Source organism: Diadema antillarum, unplaced genomic scaffold (assembly GCF_040938485.1).
Source record: "Diadema antillarum isolate AM-2024a unplaced genomic scaffold, OU_Dant_1.0 seq00000454_RagTag, whole genome shotgun sequence".
Lineage (NCBI taxonomy): Eukaryota > Metazoa > Echinodermata > Echinoidea > Diadematoida > Diadematidae > Diadema > Diadema antillarum.
The window spans coordinates 540726-567655 of NW_027271426.1; the positions used below are offsets into that span (position 1 = coordinate 540726).

Genomic DNA, 26930 nt, shown 5'->3' on the forward strand with positions numbered 1-26930 from the left:
ATTTGCCTAAATAAAGTCGCATAAGCTAGGTAATATGGGTGCGTGGCTAATGGATCACGTGCGACTTCTCCGGAAGGAAGGACTGTTCGGAAATTTAGCGATATTGGTAAGTTCTAAGAATATGTGCAATGAATGAATTACTGTAGTCCCACGTATGAAAGAATATGTTAGCAAATAACAAGACTAGCCAGAGAACGCCGTGCCGCGTCCGTGCCGCGGCCAAAGAGATTTTCCCCAGTGACTGCTAGAGTGCGGGGTCTTCATACGCCCTGTACCATTGTTTTGTGAGCGCAAGGGGAGCGTTGGATGCGCCGAACTATTAAAGGTTACCGGTTGGATGACAACGAGGCGGTAGGCTCACCCCTCGGGCTAACAACACGCTAGCAAACGAGCAATCGAGGAGCAGCCAAAATCAAGTGCGTACTCGCGTGAAAGTTCAGAAGTTCGCGTAATACGCGCTGTAGAAATGTATACTTAGTACGCAAAGTCTGCCATTACTAAGTGGTACAATGGCGGCCCCCATGAAATCACTGACTTCACTGTAGAGTCCGCCCTCTAGTGGTGGGGAGGAGAAAAATCTCTTTGGCCGCGGCCTTGTGGCGATGGCGCGCGCTGGTGGCGCTATTAAATGTACTTTCGCATCCATGAAAGTTTAATGCGTTAGATACCTTGGATTCCACAAAACCAAATTGCACCAATAGAAGAGAAAATACTTAATGTTTTGATTTCCATCCTTGCGGTAAATTGTGGTTATCAGAAAGCATTGCCATTCGGCATTGATAATGATATCGTCGACTTTCATTTTATGTCGTCACTCTCACTCTCACTCAGTCTCAGTCATATAACATTAGATCTACTCGGCAACAGTCAACACGACTGAGATTCCTCGCGAGCCTTAATTTGCAATCTGTCATCACCATGCATGATCACAGACATGGTCGGTGTAAATACGCTGCCCGATGCCTGCACGAAAGCACAGCACTGGCAGCAGTCAGCACATGAAATGAGCCATTTCAACATGCAACTTATGTTTCAAGTAAAAACAGTATAACCTGGAGTGGTCGAGTGACTAAAAACTCAAAAGTGTAGTTTCTAGGGTGCATGCACACACAGACGTGTGCTAGTGGTCTGTGTACGTGTGTGTGTGTGTGGGTGTGTGTGTGTCTGTCTGTCTGTCTGTCTGTCTGTCTGTCTGTCTGTCTACTGTGTACATCTCTGTCTGAGTCTGAGCTGTGTCACTTCAGTGTACTGTTTGTGTCTAGAAACAAGTCTGTGACTCTGTGTGTCTTGTATGACCATGTTCTTGTGCAGTCTCACAGAACTGCATTTCTCTACGACTTCATTCAACTTGTCTTAACGTAACCCATTTGACATTTTTGTTGGTTATTCATTGATGTTTAGCTCCCATAGACAACAGAGTATTCATCTCTGTTTGCGGCATTTAAACACTTTAGCAACCTCGGAAAATCTTCCACCAACTCGTTAAGAGTCGGGAGAAATAATCTGATCACTAGCAGTATGACTTTAACAAATGCAGATCACTCAACATGCAGCATGGGGCACAAGTAATAAGCTCAATGGTGATTTGCATGGTCAAGCAAGAGTGACCAGCATGGCAATGTGCGGTCAGCATGTCCGTCTATGTGGCAGGGTATGTGCTGGTTAGCAGCAGCGTGTCTGATTTTGCGGCAGGGAATGCTCCCGGATTGCAGCCCGAGGCAGTAGGTGGTATGCACAATAAGAGGCTCAATTATTACAGCACCCTGCAGATTGCATGCGTACATTGAATGCATGTCCAATGTAATGCCATCTGACATAAACCAGAACATGTGCCCTCTATTGTAGCCCTGTTTGCTGCCATTCCTGAAACCATGTGAAATCATTCATTTTACATATTTGCAGCAATCGCGAGCAGAGGCCAACTCTGTTACTCTCTACCATCATCTCAAAATGACCCCCACAACACAATATATTGGTATCTAGGCATATCTACAATGTTGTTGGTATGTCCATCAACCTTTAAAAATTTACTGGTTTATAATAGTAAATGCTAACATAGCGGCTTGAGAAGCTTTGAAATGTCCATTTGTTTTTCAGCTCAAGAGCGTTGAGTGTGCTTAGTCCTACTTACAGAACAAAAGCGGGAGTTACTCGCATGGGTTATGGGAAGTGATGGTACTCTCAAACCTGATTGGGCAGTTTCATAATACAACAATGAATGAATGCCCCTGCCACAAATAGGCACATTGCCACAAACAAAGATGATTACTCTAATACCCTCATGTTCACCTAGCAATAAGATGGCTAGTTTCCAGTGTCGGATTGGGTAGGCAGTGTACACAGATCATGCAAAGCTTGCAAAGAGTGAGTTGCTTTGAGCGGCGACATGAAAGTCAACATTTAGAGGAGTGATATGAAATAGGCTATTTAATATTTCCGGTGAATTGGTGCAATTTGGTTTTGTGGAATTTGAGATATCTACATGGCCCAATATATAGATATGAAAGTACATTATAAGCACATCAGAGTGGTATGTGTGCATGATGACTGAGTAAGAGTTGGCATTTTTATTGTAAGTAGAAACTATAGAAACTCTGGACCTAATAAGAATAGAAGAATTTTGTATCCTTTTCATTATGCATTTTCATCTTGCATAAGGAATCCTTCATCATATTTTTATAAGTATAAGTATAACCTAAAAGAAAAGAAAGGTTGCTTGAAAACAAATCAGTATTATCAATCTAACATAGTGGATCTTATCTTTCATGGAGTTGCCATTAAAATGTTCAGTCCTGGATCCCTGCTTAGTGTTTGCAGTGTTTTGCATTTTCTGTGACTTACTTTACTGCCATGGTGATTTCATTTCAGGCAAACTTGGTGAAGACAGCCAGTGAACAGAACTCTGAGTTGCTGACTGTTGCAGAAAGGTATCAGCTTCTTGCTTTTTATGCTGACGCCCTCTATGAGGAACAGGAATACAAGCGAGCTGAGGTAAAATTGAGAAATGAACACTGAAATAACAGTTCTTGATTGTTGGTACTTTGAAAAGGCGGATATAGACAGTGCAAGGATGATAAATGTGTGTGTGTGTTTTTACATGTACATTTTGTTGAATGATTTAATGAATCTGATGACAAATTTGAAATAACCTGACTTTGCTTAATGTTATTTTTTTTAATCATGTTTATTTGAATCAAATTTCAATGATTTAATATTTATGATGATAAAGTTTTGGAAAATTTGAATAAGGCTTTGCACAAACTGATATTAATTTTGAAAGAAAGGAAAATGAGTAAAAGCTCAGAGGGCTTATTAAAACTGTAAGTAGCAGTGGACACAGATTGTAAACATGCTCATACAATAGTGTAGGAGATCCAAACAAGACATTAACCTTTGAAACAGAGGAATGTTAGTTTCAGAGATTAAAGAATGCATGGGAGACAGGTTAATTGTCAAAAACATCAGAATTACATAGATTTGTAGACAAAACTGAGATAATGATTGTGCCTCCCTAGTCATTAGCACAAGTAGCACAGAGTAAAGAAAAACAAAATAATAAATTACCAGTTGCAATGGCACTAACTCCTCATTTAAACATCTATAGTCAGCAGTTATAAACAGAACATGTTCCAAAGGCAGTAAGTTTATGAAGTTACATTATGAACATACTTTCTATGTATTTCTTGACGCATATCATTAGGGCATGTACCGCAAGGCTCTGCAGCTGAAAAAGATGCTCAACAAGACAAAGGCCAAGGGGTCAACCCAGACTAGCCAGCCAGATGACAGCTTACCCTCAGAACTTGATGTTCGATTCCGCATCTACCAGTGCCACAACCAACTCAAGAACCACAGGGAGGCCATTGCAGTGGTGGGTTTGTAAGATCAAAGATGTATCCCATATGCTTAGTCCTTTACCCCACCCATGCAGACTCTTATTAAAGAGGAAATCCACCAAAAAATTGAATAAACTTCACAAGAAAGAGAAAAATTTTCTCTACAGAACGATACAAAAATGACAAAAATCGAATAAGAAATATTCAGGCAGATGTGACATTTTGTGACAGGCAGAGGCAGATGTTTCATATCTGATTTTTGTAATTTTTATATCATTCTGTAGGGAATATTTTATTCTATTTTCATTTTTTTAAGTTTATCTATTCTTGGGATGGATTTCTTCTTTTAGTGTTTGTTTGTTTGTTTGGTTGTGTTTTGAGGGGGGTCCCCATAGCATAGAGATAAAGATGGAGAAAATGTTTATCTCCCTAATGTATTTCAAATGTGTCTGCCTTTTTGCCGTTGAGAATAATGTAATGCAGCCAATTGTAATGTAAGTATGTAAGATGTGTCTGAAATGAGTAGTGCATTTATGGTATTCATTATTTATTCTGTCAGTTTGCAGTTCATCATTCCTGCTGATAGCAGTAGATGATGCTTGGTGTAGAATGGACAGTTTGGTATCGCTTAATTCCTTAATAGGTATATTCATGGCTCCACTCAGCTGAGAAATCGATAACGATGTTTTACTTTTTTCTTTTTTAGACGATTTTTTTTTTAATGTGTTGCCTGAGTTTGTTTTTGTTTGTTGTTGTTTTTTTTTTCACTCCAGATTCTAAGCTCCCTTATACATAGGTGTGTATGTGGTAGGTTGTGAGTGATTGAGCAAACAGACATTATAGTAGACCAGCCAAACCTCAAAAAAGGCTCTAGATAAGGATTCGACGGCATTTTTTGTTAATGCTCCGTTCTCATACTGAAAGTCTTGCAAAAATACTAAGGAATAGCGTACGGCCGGATGTCACGCGCGTTTTTGCCGAAAAATGTCATTTTTAGCACAAAATTCAGAAGCATGTCAAAAATCACGATTTTTATTTTTTGCTTGCATTCAATTGATATTTGAAAGATCATGAGTTTTAATTGTCCCTTTTAATGAAATTGCAATTTAAATGTGTTTCCTTAGCAATTTAAAAAGTCATTTTGTACAGCCATATATGGGGCTCTCAAATGTTTGGGTGTTGTTTTCTCGAAATAATATTCACAGATTAATTAACGTTCTGCAAAGTTTGTTTTTCCAAGCTAATTAGATGATCTTCCAAAAGTAATTTAGTGTTTTATAAAACTGCAAGTGCTTCTTTAATTGAATGTGTCAATATTATTTCTAGTTTTCTTGAAGAAATCTTTACTTTTATTCAAAACTCTGAACTTGCAGGAACTCAGAAAATGCATTTTCGAGCATTTTCCAGTAGCCCCGCGCAGCTTGTGTGCGCGCGAATACTTAATACGTGTGCGTGCGTGCGTACGTCTACCCCTACGAGCTAGCTACAGGTAAAATCTCTCGCGCGAGAGCTGCATGTTTCGGTCGTTGAGTTGGAAACGTGGTGACTGAAAAAGGGACTATTTCCTTCGAATGTAAGTACCTTAGTAAATAAATACATAGTTCTTTATTGCACTGCATAATGGAACTTAAAAATCTGTTTTGATCTAACAGTTAGATATACAACTTTGATCTGAGACTTGGTTAATATCAAGGTTCAAGCGCTAGTACTACGTTAGGCCGATGTCTTTAATTACTGTATTTCGCACCGATCCCGTGGGCGCGGGCATGCCTACCAACCCCCGGGCCGCCACCCGACCGTGCCGGCGGTGCTTGTTAGTGGAACACCGATTATTCCGTAAAGCACGTCTTGACACGGTGCGAAAAGAGGCCTAACAAACATTAGGTCTACGTCTAGATTTAGGTGTCTTGTTCGTTCGATCTAGGTTTGTAATCTATGGCCTCATCACATGCAGTTGGACTGAATCCTCGTCTACTCTTAGGTCTAATCTATCTAACGGTTACACTCTCTCTAACTGTTAATACTAACGTTAGTGTTAGACATTCTAGCTAGTAGGGGTAGTGTTTAACGTTTAATGTTACACTGTTAGTGCTAGAATGTACGGCTACGCCTGTTATTATGCCAAAACAATTCAATCGGGCTAGGCCCTATGATAGTATAATCACAATGAACTTAACACCTAACGTTAGCACATTAGCAGTTGTATAACGTGGACGGTACTGGCCCACTACTACTAACGTTACTGCGCTGGTTAGATGTATTTGTAGGGCTAGAGCCAGGTCCAGGGCAAGGGGCTGTAGTCTATACAGAAGGTGTAGATGTAGATCTAGCTACCAACGTTTAGAGTCTAATATACTAGACCTACAATATAAACACTAGGGCCGGGGGTCTGAAGCATAAATAGCTGGCGTCTGGAATTAGGATCTAGGTCTAACCTTAGTCAAGATCTGGGCCACTGATTCTACCTAACGTTTTAGAGGTTTCTAGTAACCTACTACTACTCATGTCTAGGCAGTTTTGTTGTAAAGACCCAGCTTACTAGGCCTAGCTAGACCTAATTGTAGGCATCTAGAGGTTCTAAAATCTATGCATATTAACTATACTATATATTATGTAGGCTAACTTTGATCAAAAAGTTCATGTTAGATCTAACATTAGAAGATCCTAACATTAGCTCTAACGTGAATTAGCTAGACTAATATTAGTCTCTAGAGCATAGGTCTAAGGTTGATTCCACTCTTTCTGGTATTTGTAGACCTGTGGGTTCAGAAAAAGAGTCTAGGATTTAGGCCTAGGTGTTTTATATAAAAGCGAGTCTACAACCAAGTGATCTTGCCATTCGAATATGCCCGAAAGAGAGAGAGAGAGAGAGAAAGTGTTCAGTCCTGACTGCCAACCTCTCCTAATCTGTGAATCATTTACATGTACTGTTCTAGTTTACAAATAGATCTAGTCAAAGAGGAACTATTTAGAAATGTCTTTACTCATAAGTACCAAGTTCTTATGTTAATGTCTCAAAGAATTAAGGTTCGTTTGAAAAAAAAAAAATTAAATATTATATTTTTAATGGATCATTTAGACCGACTCACTGAAACCTAAATATCTTCCTTCTTCTTTTTTTAACTTTTTAAAAAGCTAAAAAAAAATCATCTTAATAAAAGAGATATATTTTCAGTTATAATTGATTTGCATGGGGAACAAAGAAAATTATGTCAATGTCAAGATGCCTTTTCAAAACAATCAAATTTCAAATTGATTTTATTTTTTGTTCACTGTTAGCTTATAATGCTCTGCTTTAAAGATGAAAAACATTATTTGAGTCATGTTGATTTCTGTTTTCAGCTAGATGTACCAACAAGTGGACAGACTGAGTCTTGTCTTCAAACTTCAATCGAGAGAGAGAGACATAGGCCTATCCTGACTTGCCAAAATCTAATTGTAAAGACTGAGCTCTTTCTTGGTCTGCAACAAAGTGCAGAACAACCAGAAGGTAAGAAACGGTAAATGTCTTAAATAGCGGTCTAATTTGAAATATCTTTTAAATACTAACTTACTAAGTGTTTGATTATCAAATGTGTCACTTCAGTGCCCAGTTGAAAATAATGCCAAATCTAAATACATTGAGTATTAAATATTCCTATTCCATTTGAATAAATTGTAACAAGCATGTTTTCACTTTGACAGTTGCATTACAATGCAGTGTACAAGTACTTTGCAAACAAAGAGAGAATAATCTTATACACGTGTATCTCCATTTATATAAGAAGGGGAGCAAATCTATGATCAAATGTGTATTCTTGTTTTCTTGTAAATTCATTGCATGTTCTATTGTAGAGGATCACATGAAAGAACGGTATTCTATCTACTGAAGATGAGATCATATAAAAATCAAAACATAAATGTAATCAAGTAAGATATTGTATGTAATGAAATATTTCTCAACCATGTCAATTGGCACAATTGTTTAATGTGTGAACAGATGAAAATACGTCTGTAGTCTCAAATCAATTAACTTTCCATTGTTATTATGTTGCGTTAAGTATGACGTAAGGGTGATAAACTGTGATGTATTGTTTTTTATTTTTATCAAGGTGTCAGCAACAAATGGACATGCTGAGTTTGAAATCACATCCACTAGAGTGAGGGGGAGTTAGAAAGATGTCTTGACTGCGATGTGAATGCCCTTTCCAGCTCACAAGTAAGTGTCAACGATTTGAAATTAGGAATATCATCTCATGAATACAAACCGATTTATGCAAGGAAATCATATTCTAATCCACATACAAATGAGAGCATGATACAATCAAATATTTGTGTACAGGAATTACAGGTGTCAAGATGACTTTCGTCCTATATAATTCATTTTCAGTAAGATATGGCTTTAGAGCATCAAAGATGATAATAACAATGACATGATTAATGTATTACATGTAAGACAAATTAATGTTGACAGTGATCTGAAGATCCAAAATCTCATACTGAGGGATTCATGAGATCGTGATGATTAATTCTAATTCATGATGAATGTGTTTGTTTTTTGTTGCAGTATGATTATCCTGTTTCACTCATAAAAATGATAACTTATTTAAGTTTTTGTTAATTGTATTTTCAACCAGAATTAGCACAAAGTGGACAAAATGGACCCTGCAAACCACAGCCAACTACGGACAAGAGAGAGAGAGAGAGAAAAAAGAAAGAGACAGATGTCCTGACTACCAACTTCTAATCTGTGCATCCTGTACTCTATTTCGAAAGGAAATATGGGAGGTAAGCAATAGTACATGTAAAATGTAAACCCCAAATATGTTGGAATATTTTGTCAAGCCTTTGACATCTTGACCAAATTTTTGACTGTCGATCGTTCATTGGGCAGAAAATTAACGCATGTTTTGCTAAATGAATGCAGTACTGCATATGCATGTAGTCAATCACTCCAACAACGAAGATTTACATGAATTAACGCTGATTTTTTTTTTTTTTTAGCCTCTGTCAAAGATGGTTGGAGGAGTTTTTATGTTGTTGCAGTCATCCATTCACACGCACATCTGTCCTATTCTCATCTTGCAATAACTTAACATTTACTCAGCAGATCATCTTCAACTTTGGTTTTATACAGAAGAGATGATTACCTGCTGAGCCTTGTACAAGTAGTATTTTAGTTAGGAGTGTTGTGATTTTGCTGCTGATTGTAAATTACAGGGAAACCCTGATTTTTATTGACTGTAGAGCATTGCTACCATGACATTGTATTTATCTTCGGATGGCAAAGTTGCCATAACCTCTAAGCAATTTGACTTTGATTAGTTATGAGGGTATTGATGTGAAAGGTCACGGGGACATTATATGCACGAAAGTGTTGAATGTATCCAGTTGCAGTATCAGGCAAGCACTACCTTGAAATTCTTCTGAATGGAATAAAAAGCTTAATGGAAAGAAATGGATACTTGGATCATGAAAGTTTCCTACATTTTATATTTCATCGTGTACTCACGGTTAAAGTGCTACAATTAGGATCTACTGTATAAAATAATATACTTTACATTTTCAAGGAAACACTACATATAGAGGAAATCAAGTAACCGTATGTCTTTATTAGCGTAATTATTTCACTGTGTCTTCACCAAAGATTAAAATGCCCTTGTCACTTTCCTCATCAAGTAAAGACGGATATACCATTCTCTCTCTCTCTCTCTCTCTCTCTCTGTCTCTCTCCAGAAACAACCCTGCCAGGCTATCCGGTCCGCATCCAGATTACGTATGAAGGATGTCATCAGAACCTGAACTTACATGTGGAATGCATCCATCTAAACTTCTCAAATATAATCACAATGTGCTTTCAGGACTATTATAGAAGTTGAATATATAAAAGACATGTGTATATATTAGAAATTTCTACTAATCCAGATTAAGTGCTTCTTTTCTATTTTTTTTTCTTTTTTTCCCTTAGTGATGAAGTAAAACAAGGCCTGATATCAAAATGTGCAATACAATACTTGGCAAAGAGCATTTACAATATGATTTGATATAGATCTACTTCCAATTTTGATGGATGAGGGATGGTCTACTTTTGGTTGAGATGGGAGCTGAGATGGAGATTTTGTAAAATAATGAGAACCCTGTTATGAAATATTAAAGAGTAAACAATACCAAGAGGAATTCCAAATTTATTTGTTAAAAATTGGTTTTGAAAAGGCGGAGATGTACAAAAACAAAGAGGTCCTAATAAAAGGTGGCACCCACTTCTAATTACACTGTATTATCATTCTGTGTCACTTTTTAAAAAAATTATCGGCCGTTTCAAAACCAAGAACTTTAATCAAACAAACTTCAAATTACTCCAAGAATTTGATGCTCTTTCATATTTCATAAGTTGTTTTTATTTGCTTGCAAAAAGTTAAAGTCTTAATCTCCATCTCAACCAAAACTATACAGTTGTACCATGCCTTTGAGACTCAGAGTTACAAGCCGCATACTAGTAGTTCATGGAAATTGATCCTGTTATTTCCTTTGAAGCCCAAACGCCAACATTTTAATCCTGTCAGATTGGAATGTCTTTTGTTTTTGTTTTTATGGGGGGGGGGGCCAACAAAAGGGAAGTGAACTTTGCCTTTCTTCATCAGATGGAGGAAAATATGTGACATGTTAGTCAGAAAAAAAAAGAAAACTGCACGTTGAAGTGCTTAAAAAGAGAAAATTTCACAAAGTAACAGTTGGTGAATCTGAAGGGAAATAGCATAGAGCATGTTTTTTCTTTTCTAGTTTAAGATATAAAAGAATAGTATGTAGCTTAAAGGAACGAACATAAGTAAAAGGTTTCAATCCAAACGCCAAGTACAAGAAGTAGTGAAAAGAAAATGTACTGGTCAAGATGTATGTTTTGCCAGGTTTCTTTCACATGTGCCATAATTGTCATGATGTTGGTAATATTGTAATATATGTTAGCTATTCAGGGCCCCAGCAATGTATTCTGGTACTTGGAATAAGGGAAAGTATTAGAGGGAAACATTACCCATGCATTTTGGAGAGGTGATTTTTTTTTTCTTCACTGAGAGACGAGTATTCAGTACAGATATCTTATCACACTGGTCTGCAGAACACAAAAATGATATCAGACTAAAAGTAGATTTTTAAAAATCTGGCAGTCACCATTTTAATTTAGTTGTACATTGACGAAAGTTCAATGCAACAGCGTACAGTCATAATTAGCTAGGATATGTAACCACAAATTGTTAAAAAGATAGAGATATTGAAATATTGCTTCAAGAGAAAATTTTGTTTTTCTAACTGGTGTAACGTTTGTGATGCTGGACACATTATAGTATATGTCACATTTAAAAAAAAAATTGAGGCTATCAATGCAGTTAATGTAGTCAGCGCAGTTTGTACTGTTTTTCAAACTCTTTGGATATAAAGTTGTATGTCACAGAGATTTGTTCATGAAGACATTTCCACCGAGGACTCATTCTTTCCTAATGCTTTTAATCATTTAAGAAGATTGCTTTCAGATGGATTTTTTTGTTTGTTTTTAGATGTCCACAAATGGAGACTGAGGTTCTTTACCTTTCAAAACGAAATACTGTTGATGAGAAATAATTATATATATTTTGCAGGATTCAAGCATGTTCTTACTGTGTATGGTATTCTAATCAGCATTTTGGTAACCATCAACATAGATGTCAAGTGCTGCTATTCTAGTAAATGTACGCTAATGGCAAATAATTGTTTTAAAAAAGAGAAATTGCCTCGTTTACTGTTTACTGTATTTCATTCGTGAACGCTGTTTGAAACGGTGGTTGCGGGCGTGTGCACATTGTGTAGTACGTTTTGTTGGTTGACTGGGAATTTAGAGTGTTGGTGATAACTGAAATGATTTTTTTTTTCACAAATTTGTGATGATATAGAAAAAAAAATCAAATTGCAAGCAAACAAGTTGTTACATGTCTGCTCCAAGGACATAGATCTTGGCCAAGGATTAATATAATCTGCAATATAGACTCGATGATATAACCGACTTAATGATGGGAAGGGGAAATGAGGCTGTTATTGCATTGTACGCATTTCACTTCTACTTCCTTTGTACTTCTTGTTTTCTCTTTTGAGGATGATATTTGTCTTACTTTTTCACACAAATCCGGGATACATAATAAAATTTTTATGTCGCCGACTAAGTGTGCGTTCCAAACAACGTTCATGTAAACAATCAACCATCATAAAAGAAACATTTAGTATAAGTCTTCTGCGGGATAATAAATCAAAATAAAATGCAAACACCTCGCCTTAGAACATTACAAAAGTAAAAGTGATTTCGTGCCTATCCCTTGCAGGGCTCCGTTTCAGGGCCTGAGAATGCAAACTATATATATAGCATTATGAATTCCAAAGCATTCTCGGGGGGAAGGGGTGAGTATGCAGGATGGGAGATTTGGTATCGTAATTTTTCCCAGTAACACGTGATTTGTTATCACGGTTGTCATGACAACCATTTCCGAACATAGTAAACAATTTATATATAACTCTTAGGTTTCATTGTTAAACATAGATTAGTTAGATTGATACATTTTTCACACACACACAAAATGTTTCAACACTTTCGTACGTTTTACAATCATGAATATTTGAAATTTTCAGGGAGTGACCTAATGGTGATCAGTTGCCATGGTAACAACACTACTGATTTTATTTTATTTATTTATTTTTTTTTTTTTGGGGGGGGGGGGGAGAAGCACATTTCAGTCATATCAAGGTGCCACAAAGGGTTTTGCAGTCAGCTATCCAACCTGTCCATTGACTTCGCCAATTATGTAAGATAAATACCTACACGCACTATACCATGTACAATATATATGGGCTTACGCTATACATTCGATTTTTCATTCAAAATGCGCGTCCGGTAAAAATACATCGTCCCATTTAGGATAACATAAAACGAGTTATCTTTCGCCTTATCTTGTAATTTCTTTGCTGCATAAGATATCAGAACATACATTATATTTCGGAAAAATAAAAACTTTTGAATAGATTGATTTAGGTAGTTTAAAAAAACTTTGAAATATTGGTAGATTTTACAAAGTACAATTTTGAGTAAATCAAGTTTTTATGTTTCATTGCGCCATATATGTGCGTGTAAAAATTCTACATTCAAATGCATATTAGTCAGGTTCTAAACTTGAAATGGAAGATAACACATTTCTAGTTTGAAAGGTACTCATCAACCATTACTTATTTCGGTAAAAAATTAAAAATCGTGATTTTTGACATTCTTTCAAATTTTGTGCTAAAAAAGGCATTTTTCGGCAAAAACGCGCTTGACATCCGGCCGTACGCTAAACTTGAGTATTTTTGCAAGACTTTCAGCTGGAAAACTTAGCATTAACAAATTTTGCCGTCCAAAGTAAAAAAAAATCGTCTTGGCTGGCCTACTATTACTCATAGAACTTTCCTATAGCTTCCAGAGTAGTTACAGTAGTAAAGCAGTTTAACTGATGCAATCCATTTAACTTTGTCTGGCCTTTATCGTGAGGGATAGTGCTCATCATAAGGTTTTGTCATCAGAATGCCTTGATGAAAGATATGTTTGCATTTGCAAGTGAGTAGTGCTGGTTTTCCCCTGTTGTTTAGAAAAAAAAAAGAAGAAGAAAAAAGAGTCAACTATGTTACACTTTCCATGAAGTGATATTATGATGGCAGTTATTTCTCACCATTTTATCCACATGTCATCGTATCTGGAATTCACAGTTGGAGAGCATCCCTGCCAAGCTAAGAGAACCCAAAGTGAACATGGCTCTGGCCAAACTCTACCAGAAAATTGGCATGGAACGTTCCGCCATCTATGGGTACAAAGAGGTCCTGAGGTATGGGTGTAATCGTGTCTGTTCTTTTGTAAAAACACATACACCGTAACATTAAAAAAAAAAAAAAAAAAAAAAAAAAAAAGTTTGAAGTTTGGATCACATTCTTTGCAGAGCTCTGCTGGATAGTGCACTTTTCAGGCAAGAGACACAAGGCCGCTAGTCTCTTGTAGGACCCTGTAATGTAGTCTTTCTGTGGACTGACATTCCCTGCTCTATGTGGTTATTTTGCTATTCATTTATCATCCTTGAAGTGGCCGGGTATTTCAGTGTTTCAAATTCAGGATTATGGCACTCACACTTTAGTACAGTCAGCCAACCATCGTGATGCTTCGTTGTTGCTGTGTATCCATTAATTCTCTCTGACCACAATGAGTATTTGACTTTTATCAAAGAATGCAGTCACCGTGAGAATCAATAGTACTTAGACACTCGTCTTACAGTGTATATTGCAAGCAAATCATTAATCTGTCCTTCAAAAGGCCACTTTTTCTTTTAGCCAATAACCACATATGTAAGATATTATTTGTTGTAGTCCTCCTTCTCTACCTTTTCCCACAAAGTATTTCAGTTTTTATGACATGATTGTTTCACACGTCTATTCTTATTGAAATCTCTGTCTACATAATAGGCAATGTCCCCTGGCGCTGCAAGCTGTGCTGGGCCTGTTATCTCTCGGCGTAAGAGGGACTGAAGTTGCTTTCCTCACTGTCAATAGTATGCCCAGCTCTGCAAATGTGGAATGGTAAGCTCCAATGCCCAATAGTACAATGTCAGTATGATGCATGAATTAATCAGAAAAGGTTTGTGGACAATCTTTTTTTTCCTCATGTGAGCTTGCACTTTATAGCCACACCGAGTAATACATGTAGAATCTTTTGGCTTTTTTTTTCAATAAATAAATTATAAGGGAAAAAATCAATACAGAAGAGGAATCATCCTGAATGGAAAGGTTGAAACATTTTTAAATGCTGCCCACAAGACTTGATTCCCTCGTGTGTGAGCTGCAACATTTTGATTAATTTGTCTGTAAATGTGATGATAGAAGCCCATCGTAGATACACAAAAAGATTTTGCCACAACATGCATACAGACGTGCACACACACACACACACACACACACACACACACTGACACAGTCACACACCTGCACATCGTGCAGTAATTCATACAAAGACTATGCACATCATGTAGTCTGTTACATACATAGACTAGGTAGCCCGGAGATCACATCAGAAATGGCAGAACTTGTGCCACCAGGGAAACTAACTGCAGGACCATACACAACTAGATGTCTGTCTGTATTGATGTATATGTACATGGCCATCCTCTCTGTATATGTGTGTGAGTAAGTAAACAAGCAGTACTGTGAATGCACAAATCTTTGTGGTACATTGGTTTTCGAGCATTTCGCGCTACACTTGGCTAGTGCAATTCTAAAACCAGCGAAAGTGTATTCACAAATTTCTCTGCTCATTTTGATTGGGTTGACAATAGCGCAGCGCAAATTCAAGAACCCGGGAATATGTTTTTGAGCCACTCAGCACGAAAAATTAATCATGCAAAAATATGGACGTTTACAGTATCAGGTACACTGTACTTCTTTTTTTTTTAGTCTTATTTGTCCTTTATTCTCCCTTGCAGGCTTACTTTCTGGCTGAAGGGTCATGCCTACAACACGAGCAAGGAATACAGCAAAGCAGTCAGCACCTTCAAAGTGCTGGAGACAGGGGTAAATGTAAAGTATACATCTATGTTACTACTCCCTTTTTTTAAGAGTGAAGGAGCATGGAAGTGCATGCCATGGACACAATTTGTAATTAGACAAGTTAGTGATTTAGTTGTGATTACAATATGTTTGCTGCAAAGCTGCCAGAGTCTATTCTTATGTCCACAGCCGATTATCGACCCCTCATGACTTCAGAACTTAGATGGTATTTGTGATCTTTATCAATGAAATGCAGATTTTAAAAGGCACTGTTCTGAAAGTGATTTTTCAAGTGATTTATCAAATATGATGTGTCACTTTATCACTTCATCATTGCTTTTATGTTCTAGATGATGGCATTATGTACTTCTTCTAGACTTATTGCCTTTTTTTCTGCCAGTAGGACTACCAAGCTCAAATTAAAAAAACACCCCCAACAAATAACAGGAGAGATAAATTTACAAAGTTTCTGGAAAAGTACAGAGGTAGCACATTCTAATTAAAATTTTAGAAAATGGGGGTATGACTTTGATATCAAATTCACAGGACTTCTTTGAGTGTGTGTCTGATGTCACATTTTATCAGTGTTTGCCCTGCATGCTTTCTTATGGCACTTTACATATTTTCACCCACTTTTGAATTTGATGAAGTCCATCTTCAATCATTAATTAAAGGGATGGTTAATACTGTATAGTTTTGGTTGAGATTGGGCTTCATGTCTTTAACTACTTGTGAAATAATTAGAAATCACAGAAGAGCATACAATTCTAAGGAAAATTCAAAGTTTATTTGTTGAAAATCAGTTATGAAATGGCTGAGATATCCCAAAACAAAGTAGTCCTGGTAAAAGTTAGGTCCAAACTTTTATTATTACTACCACTTTATCTTTTTTAATATCTGCCCATTTCTAAACCAGTTTCATCAAATAAACTTTGAAAAACTCTTTGAATTGTATGCTCTTTCATGTTTGGTTTCTCATTATCTCACAAATGATTAAAAACATGAAGCCCCATCTAAGCCAAAACTATGCCATCCCTTTAACTAATGTCATAAGTTGATTACCAAGTAAATAATGGTGATTTACTTCTATTCTATATTGCAGGTGACATTACAGGATCCATTAAAATTGAAATAAAAAAGAATTAAGAGAAGTCTAGATTATTTACTTTCTCATACCATGCTTCCATGTACTACCACTCACTGTCTGTGTGTGCAACTTGGTTTTAATCCACAGAGTGTGCTTAGAGAGAACACAGATGTACTGTGCTGTCTCGCTGAGAACCACTTCATGTCTGGGGATCTGTCCACAGCATCCACCATCTACAGAAGGGTGAGAGTCAACCCTTGACCTTTGTACCCACAGGAGGTCATTTGAGCCCTCCACCGTATCACAGCGTTGAAGCTGTCACAATTATTGGTGGGGGGGGGGGGGGGGATCAACGTTAGCCTTTTTTTTTTACAAGCTTAGATTTGACATCTCTCTACAGGGTAACCTCTTTGGATTAGAAAAAACTTCAAAATCTAAATAAGAGCCATACAAATGCTGTGTGAAAACTACTAGCACAAATATTAATGCTGCAGACAATGTTTTACATATTTTGTTATTGTTTGTTTGTTATTTGTTCATTTGTGTGCTTTTAAGTAAAGAGTTTGATTGGGAAATTTCCCTTCTTAAAGAATATATTAACTTTATCTTTAAATCTTGATTTCTGCAGGGTAGCCTCAAAAAATGAAAGAGAATGAAAATTCATATTTTCTATGTTTTTTCTAGGCTTGTTAATGTGTGCAACGCTGTAAGTAGAGTCAAGGAATGCACAACTTTTAATATTTATCTCAATATCTCCAGCATGCTTCACTGGCAGCATGAAAAAAACTGAACAAAACAAAACGTAGATGTCATCTCAATTCTTTATTTTTTGTTCTCAGTCTTGCATTGAAAGTAAACAGGCCAAATAGCTTTTGAATCATCGATTGTGGTATTTGTTTGTGTGACACATTTGTAAATACTTTTGGTTTTCAACAAGTAGGGACCAAAGCCGCAAGAAATGAAGGATCATATTATTTATATCATGGTTGTTCTTGTCTGCATCCACCAGGTTCACTCGTTAGATCCCCAGTACCTGCGAGGAATGGACATCTACTCCTACATTCTATACAAAGAGAAGAAATCCAAAGAACTCCAGAGGTGAGTTATATCAGCTTCATTATCAATATCAGTTCTGTCTTTTGATAGAGTAGACACACTTCTCTTTTTCTGTACCACTGTCAGTGACATTTGTACATTGTCTGCTATTTAGTTGGTGGTTTGGTTTTTGACTTTCTACCGCTATTGAACCAAGATTGGATTACTTACCTATGTCATAGCGCCATAGCATATGTTTCCAACAGAATATATGCAATTCTCTTTTAAAGATATCTTTGTCAATGGATGTATCCCATGTAAGAAAACATCACAACTGCATCGCACAAAATATGCTCATTTGTACTTTTCAAGTGACAGCCTTAACACAGAAAGTGTCATCACATTTATTCATTTCTCGCAAGAAACATTTTCTTGAAATGTATAAAACTATTCCATCTTCAGACTTGCCAAGGCAAGGGATGCTCTTGACTATTAAATGTTGTACACAACACATGGATAATGTGACAAGTTTTGTTTCAAGCTATGTACCAGATATACATCCTTTCAATTTGTTAATTGCCTCTAATTTTCATCTTACAATCAATCAGTGTGTACTCAATATCAGTTGTAATTTGCTTTCATTATGTTCTGTGGAAGAAATTAGAATAGATTTAAATCAAGTGAAATTAAATCTTCAAATTTTTGACTTTAGACATTAACTATTAACATGACTGGCATGTTCACCGGCGCTAGCTAGGAGGGGATATGAATGGGTATAAACTAGTATGTGACATGTATCAGTTTAGGATCATGAATCTTCATAGTGTGTAAGCAATCTCTGAATGGACTCTACCCCTACCCAATCCCTCCTAACAGTCTGTCATCGGAGCTGATGGAAGTGACAGACAAGCGAGGAGAGCCGTGGGTTGCCATGGGTTACTACTGTCTCTGTCCTCCGACTATCCAATCAAGATTTGCCAGGGCAGTGTACTTTGCACAGAAGGTACAAGTGTTTTACATAGTCCGTCTGTCTGTCAGTCAACCGTGAAGGCTGAAGCAAACTCTGTTGATTCATGTCCTAAGGTTTTCACTATTTTCTTGTCCCTATGTAGGTGGTTCTGTTATCTACTTTAGCAAGGTTGATATGGATTTGTATTTTATGTTGCTTCTTGGACCTTTTCCAGCATCATAGGGTCTTGAATATGAAGTGATATCAATAGCTGCACCATACAGTTGTTGTACTAGTGTTCAGGAAGGCTCAGTTTTCATAACAAGAATCACATTTTTATCTCACGCCAGCCAAGCTTTTCATTTAGTGACAAACCGTGGCAAGCTTTTGTTTCGTTGCTATCAGAGTGAAGGTTATATCACTTTAAAAAGACTATCACCTTTACACCATCAGCTGGAGCATACATTGGAAATAGTCTCTCATGGTTTCGTGCACAGACTGAAGGTTGGGGTTGTTTGTTTGTTTGTTTGTTTGTTTGTTTGTTTGTTTGTTTGTTTGTTTGTTTGTTTGCTTGTTTGTATTTTTTTTTTTGAGGGGGAAGATTGCCATGTGTGATTGTTTTCTTTCGTGAGTGTGTTTTATTGTTTTTTGTAGGTATGGTTACTTCATTCTCCAGTGTACAGCCAGTCTGAAGGTTGTTTGTTTATTTGATTGTTTTATAGTTTTTGGATTGCTTTTTGTTCATTGTTTTTTCATTCTCCATCATTCATCTCTCTGTGTGTTCCTCTGCGTGTCTGTGTGTCTGTGTTTTTACAGGCATATCCTCTGAAAGGGGGCAAGGTCCAAGCTCTGCTCCTGAAGGGTAAAGGTTTGCTGGAGATGAACAAGGTACCAGAGGCCACCCTTCACTTCAGGGAGGCAGTCAGGTGCGCACCGAGTCGGTTCGAGGCACACGAGGGTGAGCATCCGCAGGAAACATATCCCTTCCCAGCTATCGCTGGTGAACATGCCATTCCTTATAATGCCTCGAAAATCGTCTTCTTCATACTTAAAGGCTAACATGCATAATTTTCAATATGATAACCCACAGTTGTGTCAGCTGAGGACCTTTGTGTTGCATCTACAGTAGTGTATTGTGTAGCAACATACAGTCATGGTCATATATTAACCGTACTATGAAAAGTAACTTTGTAAATATGTGTTTGGAAACTGACAGTTAAAGGCATAATTTACCATTTGCAGATGAAACAAAAACCCAGCATTAGTGCTTTAAAATAGTTCTAAACTTTGAGATAGGGATAGAAACAACTACTGTAAAAATTTGAATCCATATAACTGATGTTAAGTATTGTTAAATACGTAAAATGTGAACAATAGTCATAATAAAAATGTTTCCATACTAAACCGTCTGCAGTTATGGTTTATTGAGAAAAATACTGTTATCTCCTTATATTTTAGGCTTTATTGCAAAAATTTTATATGATAGGATGTTTTGTGATACAACAGACCTACACATATGCATCAAATGTGATATCTTGAAAAAATTTTAAATCACTGCTGCCAAAGGTAAACGGAACCTTTAAACTAACCAACTAGTTTATATGCAGGTTCAGTTTATCTGTTAGTAGCCTACTGTGTAGAGAAAAAAACAGTATGTGTGTGTGTTTGTGTGAGGGGGAGGGGGGGGGGGGGGAGAATGCTTTACTTGTTTCCAATGACGAGCTTTCCATGAATTCCTATCTTCCATACAGGAGTGGAAGCACATGCTCCCAATCATAACCAAAGCATCTGTCACAACCTCTCTTGCTACCATGTGCATAAATTGGTAGAAAGTATGTTGTAAACTACCGTACATGCTACAGACATGAAACTTTTTATACCTGCATTGCACAGCCAGTGTAACCTCTACCCTTTCTATGCGATCAGAGGTGTGATGTGCACCACATTGCTTGTGCGCATGCTGTGTGAACAAGAATCTTGAGTACATCAGATGTGCTCCTGGTCGTGACTCCTCGAAGCTTGTTTACAACATCAAGCGTTTCCCCTCACTCTTTTAATCTCATTGTAACAAACAAAGCAAGTAAGGCTTAACAGTGACATCTGTACTAGTAAAATCCTCTTGTACTTATGAAATCTCATTATGTGTTTTCAGAACTAGCTCACTGTACCAAGGAACATGCCGTAGACATGCATGTTAAAAATATGTATGCAGGAAAAATCATCTTGCAAAAACCAAGTCTTGTATCAGTGTTCACTGTAACAGGGTTTGACTGGATCGTGTTCAGAGTTTTCCATGTGTCTGATGTGTTAGCAAATAATCATTCCTTGATACTTCAAGATAACTTGAGAATAAATCTGTGCTGCTTTGTACTAAACCTTGCCATATTGTTTCAGGCCTGGTAGAATGCTACGTGAAAGCCAACAGGATAAGAGACGCCATCACAACTTTCACTAACTCGGTCAAGGTCCTCGGGAACAATCCCAGAACTATCACTTTCCTGGCCTCACTACTCGCCAGGGACAGACTGTCCATGGAAAAGGTAGTGAAAAACAAGCAACAACACCTCGCACTGCTGACAATATAGAATAGAAAAACAGTTCCCCTTGAAGATTTTCTTGTCAAGTTGATCACTTGTAATGTTCTGAGAATGTATTTTCATTTCAAATGTTTAATTTGATTGATTTTGATATTCAATTCTCACTTTGATTATCAACCATAGAATTTGTGCAGCTTTCAGTCCTTACTGCAAGTCACATGCATTGTATTTATAGATAGCATAACCTGTATTTGTCCACACTATTGTCCATGTTTGTGAATGTTTCATGTTTTAAAGGGTTCTTTGGCAGGGTACTATTTTGTACTTGGTAGGCATTGTAATGGTACTTGCATTATTCCATTTACATTACTGAAGAACATCTGTCTTATTGTGTAGAACAAAGTATAGGAAAGACCTAACTAAAGAACTGAAAGGACAACTGTCCATTAATTAACATCAGCTTTATAGCACAAGTGTCTTGATTCCTTTTGGATTGTTCATTATTTGTTTTATGCCTTAAAAAAGGCCTAACTAAAGAAATGAAAGGACAACTGTCCATTAATTAACATTAGTGGTAATGCATGTGTATTAATTTGTTTGGATTGTTCATTATTTGTTTTATGCCCCGCCAGGCAAGAACCATGCTGGAGAAGGTGCTACAACAAGATCCCAACTATTTACCAGCCATTTACCTCACTGTGGAGATCCTGAATGAAGAACAGAAGTATCCAGGGGCCATTCAGCTGTAAGATATCCCAGTCCCCATCTACGTATGTAGATTTGAATGTATCTTGACCTGGACCTTTATTGATTTTAATTGTAATTTAAATCTATATCTATACAGTTGTAACTCCATTGCTTAATCATGTGTCACTGAAGGAAGTTAAAATCTTTTGCAATTCTCTATACTGATGTGAAAGCTATTTTGTAACCGTGACATAGTAGCTTGCAACATCAAATGCCAAATGTGCTGCTCTGTTGCAAATTTCACAAGATGGTTGCATTGTTTTGAGCAAATAAAATCTTAACATGTGCTCGGTTTGCAGTTCACCACATGTGAGTCCTGAAAAGGACTGTTGGAATGAAAGGAGGAATGAGAAGGTAGGAGAAAAAGCAAGAAATTGAGGGAGAGTATTCTTTCTGGAGTGTGTGTAGTCCTGAAAAGGACTGTGAACCAGAGAGGAGTATGGAGCAAGGAGAAGGACTCGACATTTCGGACAGTTGACTGTCCGTCCTCAGGAGTGAGTAAAGGCTGGAGATGCAGGTCTCCTGCATAGTATTGAAATATTATTGAAATTGAAATAGTATTAAAATATTATGGCATACAAAAAGATTGTGCACATACCATCTTATCAATGATGCTTGCCTTTGATACCCCTTACTACAATGTATCACCAAGTAATTTTACCATTTTATGTTGATACAGCCTGAGGAAGCAGCTGGAACAGCAGAGCACCAGTCAGCTGCATCAGATGTTGGGAGACTGTCTCTCACTCAACAACGAGCCCCAGGAGGCCCTTGACCAGTACAGCATCTCACTCAGGTCAGTCGGTCACTCGGGTCTAGCGGTCACTCAACTCTCTATCTACCTATCTCTGTGAAGACAGTTTACCAGTTGTTGCTCTTGATGACAGTTGTGGTCATACTTTCAATATGTGACCCTGCATCACAACCCCCTCCCCCCCCCCCCCCCCCCCCCCCCGAAAAAAAAAAACTCACAAAAAGTTGGAATTTTAGTTCAAGGCAGATTTTGAAAGAGCAGACTCTAGGCTTTAAAATGATGCATAGCTCAAGACGAATGGACTTTCCTAACCTGTCTAAATGCTGGAAAGAAAGTTAGTGGCTTTGAAGTTTAATGTCTATTCAAGCACTTAATCTCACCAAAGCTGTGCCCTGCTCGATGAATGAGACAAAAAACAAACAAACAGGATGTAAAACTCTTTAGCAACCACACTGAAGGGATTATCAGATTAAGCTGAAGTTTTGTGCACTCTATCAGCACATTCTATTCATGAGTAAAGCTAACTTCTATAAAGCAGTAGCCTCATCTTTTCTAATGATACTAGATAAGTAGAGTTGAAGCTGAAGTGTTGGTGAAGGGTTTTTAAGAAATGAAAAAGTCCTCTAAACTATACACAGTCACATTTTTCTCAAAAAATATGTGACCTGCTACAACAAAAGGATCCTAAAGTTGCTGACAGCTGAGCCGAGAAAATCGAGTTTGAAGTTGCATCATCAAAATTGGTCAAAACAATCGGATTTCTGTTTTTGGCATAATTTTGTAGTGTAATGTTTTGTCTATCATCTGCCGAAATTTTGAATCTAAATGATTAAAGCAAAGGCAAGAAATCGGCATTTTTCTGGGCCATGATTTTCCGATTTCAAACGTAACAGAAACATGTCCGAAGATTTGGATTTTAGCGCCGCAGCTAGACTCCGCCCCTAGCAACGAGGGAGTGATCTTATTGGTCAGTGCGTGGCATCCTGATTACTGATTGGTCATGCGTAGACCGCTGGCGCTAAGCTTGAATGAACATCGTTGACGTCACTAGGAGCATGCCTTCTATTGTCAAGCAGTGTTAAAACTGTCTCGCCTCCCCTCGATCATGATAGCATAGGAAGGAAAACTTTGAAAGCGTTTTTCTCAAAACTCTGATTTCCTTAACCACTTGACATGCGCTAATAAAATCATCAATATCTCCACAACCGAGTGCTTTTATGAGTTGTGCTATATATGATATTAAAGTAGAAGAGTAAGGGAATAATGTCATGCCATTTTCAGAAAATTGTCCTACCCCGACTTTCGGACCCTTTTGTTGTAGGGGGTCACATATGCAAAAAACCCACAAATTTCCATTTGCTTTATAATCCCAAACTCTGGAATTCTGTGGAAGAATCGCTCTTTCAGAAAATATCCCAAACTAAAGACTGACTAGGTTAAGGTATTCCACCTATTTTGCAGCATCTTTTTGTTTCGTGATGCGTTTTCACATACGTTTCTTTTTTTGGGGGGGGGGGGGATTTAGAAGGGGTAAAGTTTTAAATCTAGGTATAGTTTACTCCTGTTGGGCCCATCAGGGAGTATAGATATCAAGTGCATGATGTAGGCAATCAAAGCTGAATCCCATAATTTGCAGATAGTTAACATGCTAGGGGTTACAGAAGAAGAGGAGGACTATTATTCAGATTGGTTTTGTACCCTTAGCACTAACAAGGCATACCCTATATACCATGTGCTGTGCAATGTCTTTATTTTCACAAATTCCACTAGGCAGTTAGTATTTTCAATAACAAACACTCTTGAAAATCTTGTCTCTTTTAACCCATTGAGGATGGTTTGATTTTGCTACAACACGCATTTCCCATAGACACCTGCCTGAGTATACTTGGGACTCCTCAACGGGTTAAAAGAAATGCAATGTTTATTGTCTCCATGGTGGAAATTGCCAGATAAAACTTACTTCTTGCTTTGTTCCTGTAGCTTTTGACAGAGTATTCCACTACCCCTGAAATCACCTCACAAATCACGACTACCAAATATTACACTTTTGAAATAAATAATATGGCATATACAGTGAGTATTTAACTCTATTCTGTGCCCCCGCATCATAATGCTTCTAGTTTGCTTTACATGTGCATGGTGATACATCTCATCACCCATGTCAATGGAGCTCCTCTTTAAGATGAATAAGGCCCAAGTTAGCCAATTTCTGTACATTTCCCCTCTGGCGTTTGGTTGTCTAGCATGGACCCAGAGAATGACAAGGCACTACAAGGCATGCAGAAGGTGGAGAAGGCCAGCGACAGTCTCGAGGCCACGGTGGAAGACGACATGGACGCCATCGAGGAGAGCGGAGAGGACGTCGGCGAATACGAAAACAGCGACCCGGAGGGGTCGTGGGTCGACAACGAGGTGAGTCTTTAACTGTCAAACCATCAATCATTCTGGCTATTTAATACGAGCGAAAATAGATAAATACATTGGCCCGAATTCACGAAGGTGGTACAAATGAACTCATGGTTTAAACCATGGACAAAAACCATGGAGCGCCAAGTGTCGCACGGAATATTTCGTTATGAAATTGGTCATTTCATCGACAAAATGACCGTTTCGTTAGCGAAATTGTTCATTTGGTCACAAAATATCATTTTGTTACAAAATAATCATTTCATCGGCGAAATGACTGATTTCGTAACGAATATTCCATGCGACACTTGGCGCTCCATGGTTTTTAGCTCACCTGAGCCCAAGGCTCAAGTGAGCTATTGCGATCGCTCTTCGTCTGTCGTCCGTCGTGCGTAAACTTTTTCCATTTTCATCTTCTTCTTGACCGATTTTCTTTACCAATTTTCACCAAACTTGGCAGATAGCATCCCTAGGGGGATAAGATCTCAATTTGTTCAAGTGGGCACCTTACCCCACCTGGGGGGCCCCCAGAGGGGCCCAAGCCCCCCCCCCCCCCAAATTATTAAAGGAATCTTAAAAAATCTTCTTCTCTAGAACCAGAAGTGATAGAGCTAAGTCAATGCTATAGATTAGTACATTAATGACTGAAGTTTCAAGTTTGTTCATGGCAGAATCAGGGGTGCCCCCCTTGGGACCCAGGGGAGGGGGGTGTGGAGGGGTCCTAATCGGGTCCAAAATGTACATTTTCATCTTTTTCTTGAAAGTGCCATTATGAATCTTTACAGATTTTCTCTGGAACCAGAAGTGATTGAGCTAAGTTGGTACAATGAGTCAGTATATTGATGACTGTTGTTTCAAGTTTGTTCATGGGAAAATCAGAGGTGCCCTCCCCCCCCCCCCCCCACCCCCTTGGGACCCAAGGAAGTGATGGGATTGGGGGGGGGGGGTGTCCAAATGTGGGCCTAAATTTTCATCTTCTTGCTGAAAACAACATAATGGATTTTCACCAAACTTGGCAAGTAGCATTCCCATGGGGATAAGATTTCAAAGTGTTTGAATGGGCACCATACTTTCCTTGGGGGTCCCAGGGGGTCCAAACCTCCTAAATTAATGAATATTCAGTAATATATTTCTCTAGTTCTAATCAAAAGTGAAAGGACTTTAAGTCTTTTTTCCCCAAGCTGCATAATCCAACATTCTATAAAGTACAGTGTACTTGGTAGGTATTTTTAACAGTGTGATGGAATATGTAAATGGACACCATGCCCCCACTCTCAAAGCTACCCCCACCATAAGTTTCCACTGTTCTCACGTAAGAGTCTGCAAGAATGCATGGAAGGTGAACTTGCGATACTCAGGTGAGCGTGTGACCCCCGGGTCTCTTGATGTCCATGGTTTAAACCATGGTTTCATTTGTACCACCTTTGTGAATTCGGGCCATAATGTCTCCTTTGGAGTTCAAGTGTATGCATGAAAATAGTGACCTGTGACAATGTGCATACATATGTATCTACACTGTACTCTCACCTTTGCATCATCTCTGCAATGCACATGTATGCAGGAATGATGTACACATAGTTTTGACCAAAAAAAAAAAAGTGTAATCATTTCAGTAAAACTGTAATGAGTTTTAAGAGGGCGATGAAATGAAACGTAATGAGGTTAATAGCCATAAAGTCTGCTGATTTGTTTACCCCTTCTCATCATTTCCTTCTCTCCTCCTTCCTTTCATGCTCACAGTGGCTCAGTTGATGACGAGAAGATCAGGAAGGGTGGGGTTGGTCATCAAGGACAACACCAAGGAATGGACAAAAGGAAGAGAGACAGTGTGTATGGTGGAGCTAAAGGGCAAATCTCAAACGATCTGCCTATGTGCATTTTACACAGAGCTGCCAAGTCTCCATGATTGTGGAGGAGTGTCTTTGTAATGGAAGCCAACATGGAAGCCTTCCTGATTGTGGAAATATTTGTTGCCTATTTAGATGAATGTAACACACAAGTATTTCCCTGATTGCTCTTTGGA

The 26930-nt window shown here is 38.0% G+C and overlaps 1 protein-coding gene across 1 annotated transcript; it reads left to right on the top strand.

Annotated features, from left to right (window-relative positions):
- On the top strand, positions 1-26659 carry LOC139732855 (anaphase-promoting complex subunit 7-like). The gene is made up of 15 exons (XM_071643695.1): positions 1-106; positions 2869-2991; positions 3701-3871; positions 13572-13687; positions 14316-14429; positions 15329-15416; positions 16627-16722; positions 17489-17577; positions 18391-18517; positions 19280-19421; positions 20858-21003; positions 21633-21745; positions 22427-22543; positions 24745-24913; positions 26648-26659. The coding sequence occupies exons 1-15, from the start codon at positions 35-37 to the stop codon at positions 26657-26659; spliced, it is 1695 nt and encodes a 564-aa protein (XP_071499796.1). The 5' UTR covers positions 1-34.
- The last annotated feature ends 271 nt before the right edge of the window (positions 26660-26930 follow it).

Excerpts from the sequence above, each read along its gene's own strand:
- LOC139732855 (XM_071643695.1), top strand. The coding sequence starts at position 35 with ATGGGTGCGTGGCTAATGGATCACGTGCGACTTCTCCGGAAGGAAGGA. Across the intron at positions 13,688-14,315 it reads GGGTACAAAGAGGTCCTGAG|GCAATGTCCCCTGGCGCTGC; the intron begins GTATGGGTGTAA and ends TCTACATAATAG. Across the intron at positions 21,004-21,632 it reads ACAGACTGTCCATGGAAAAG|GCAAGAACCATGCTGGAGAA; the intron begins GTAGTGAAAAAC and ends ATGCCCCGCCAG.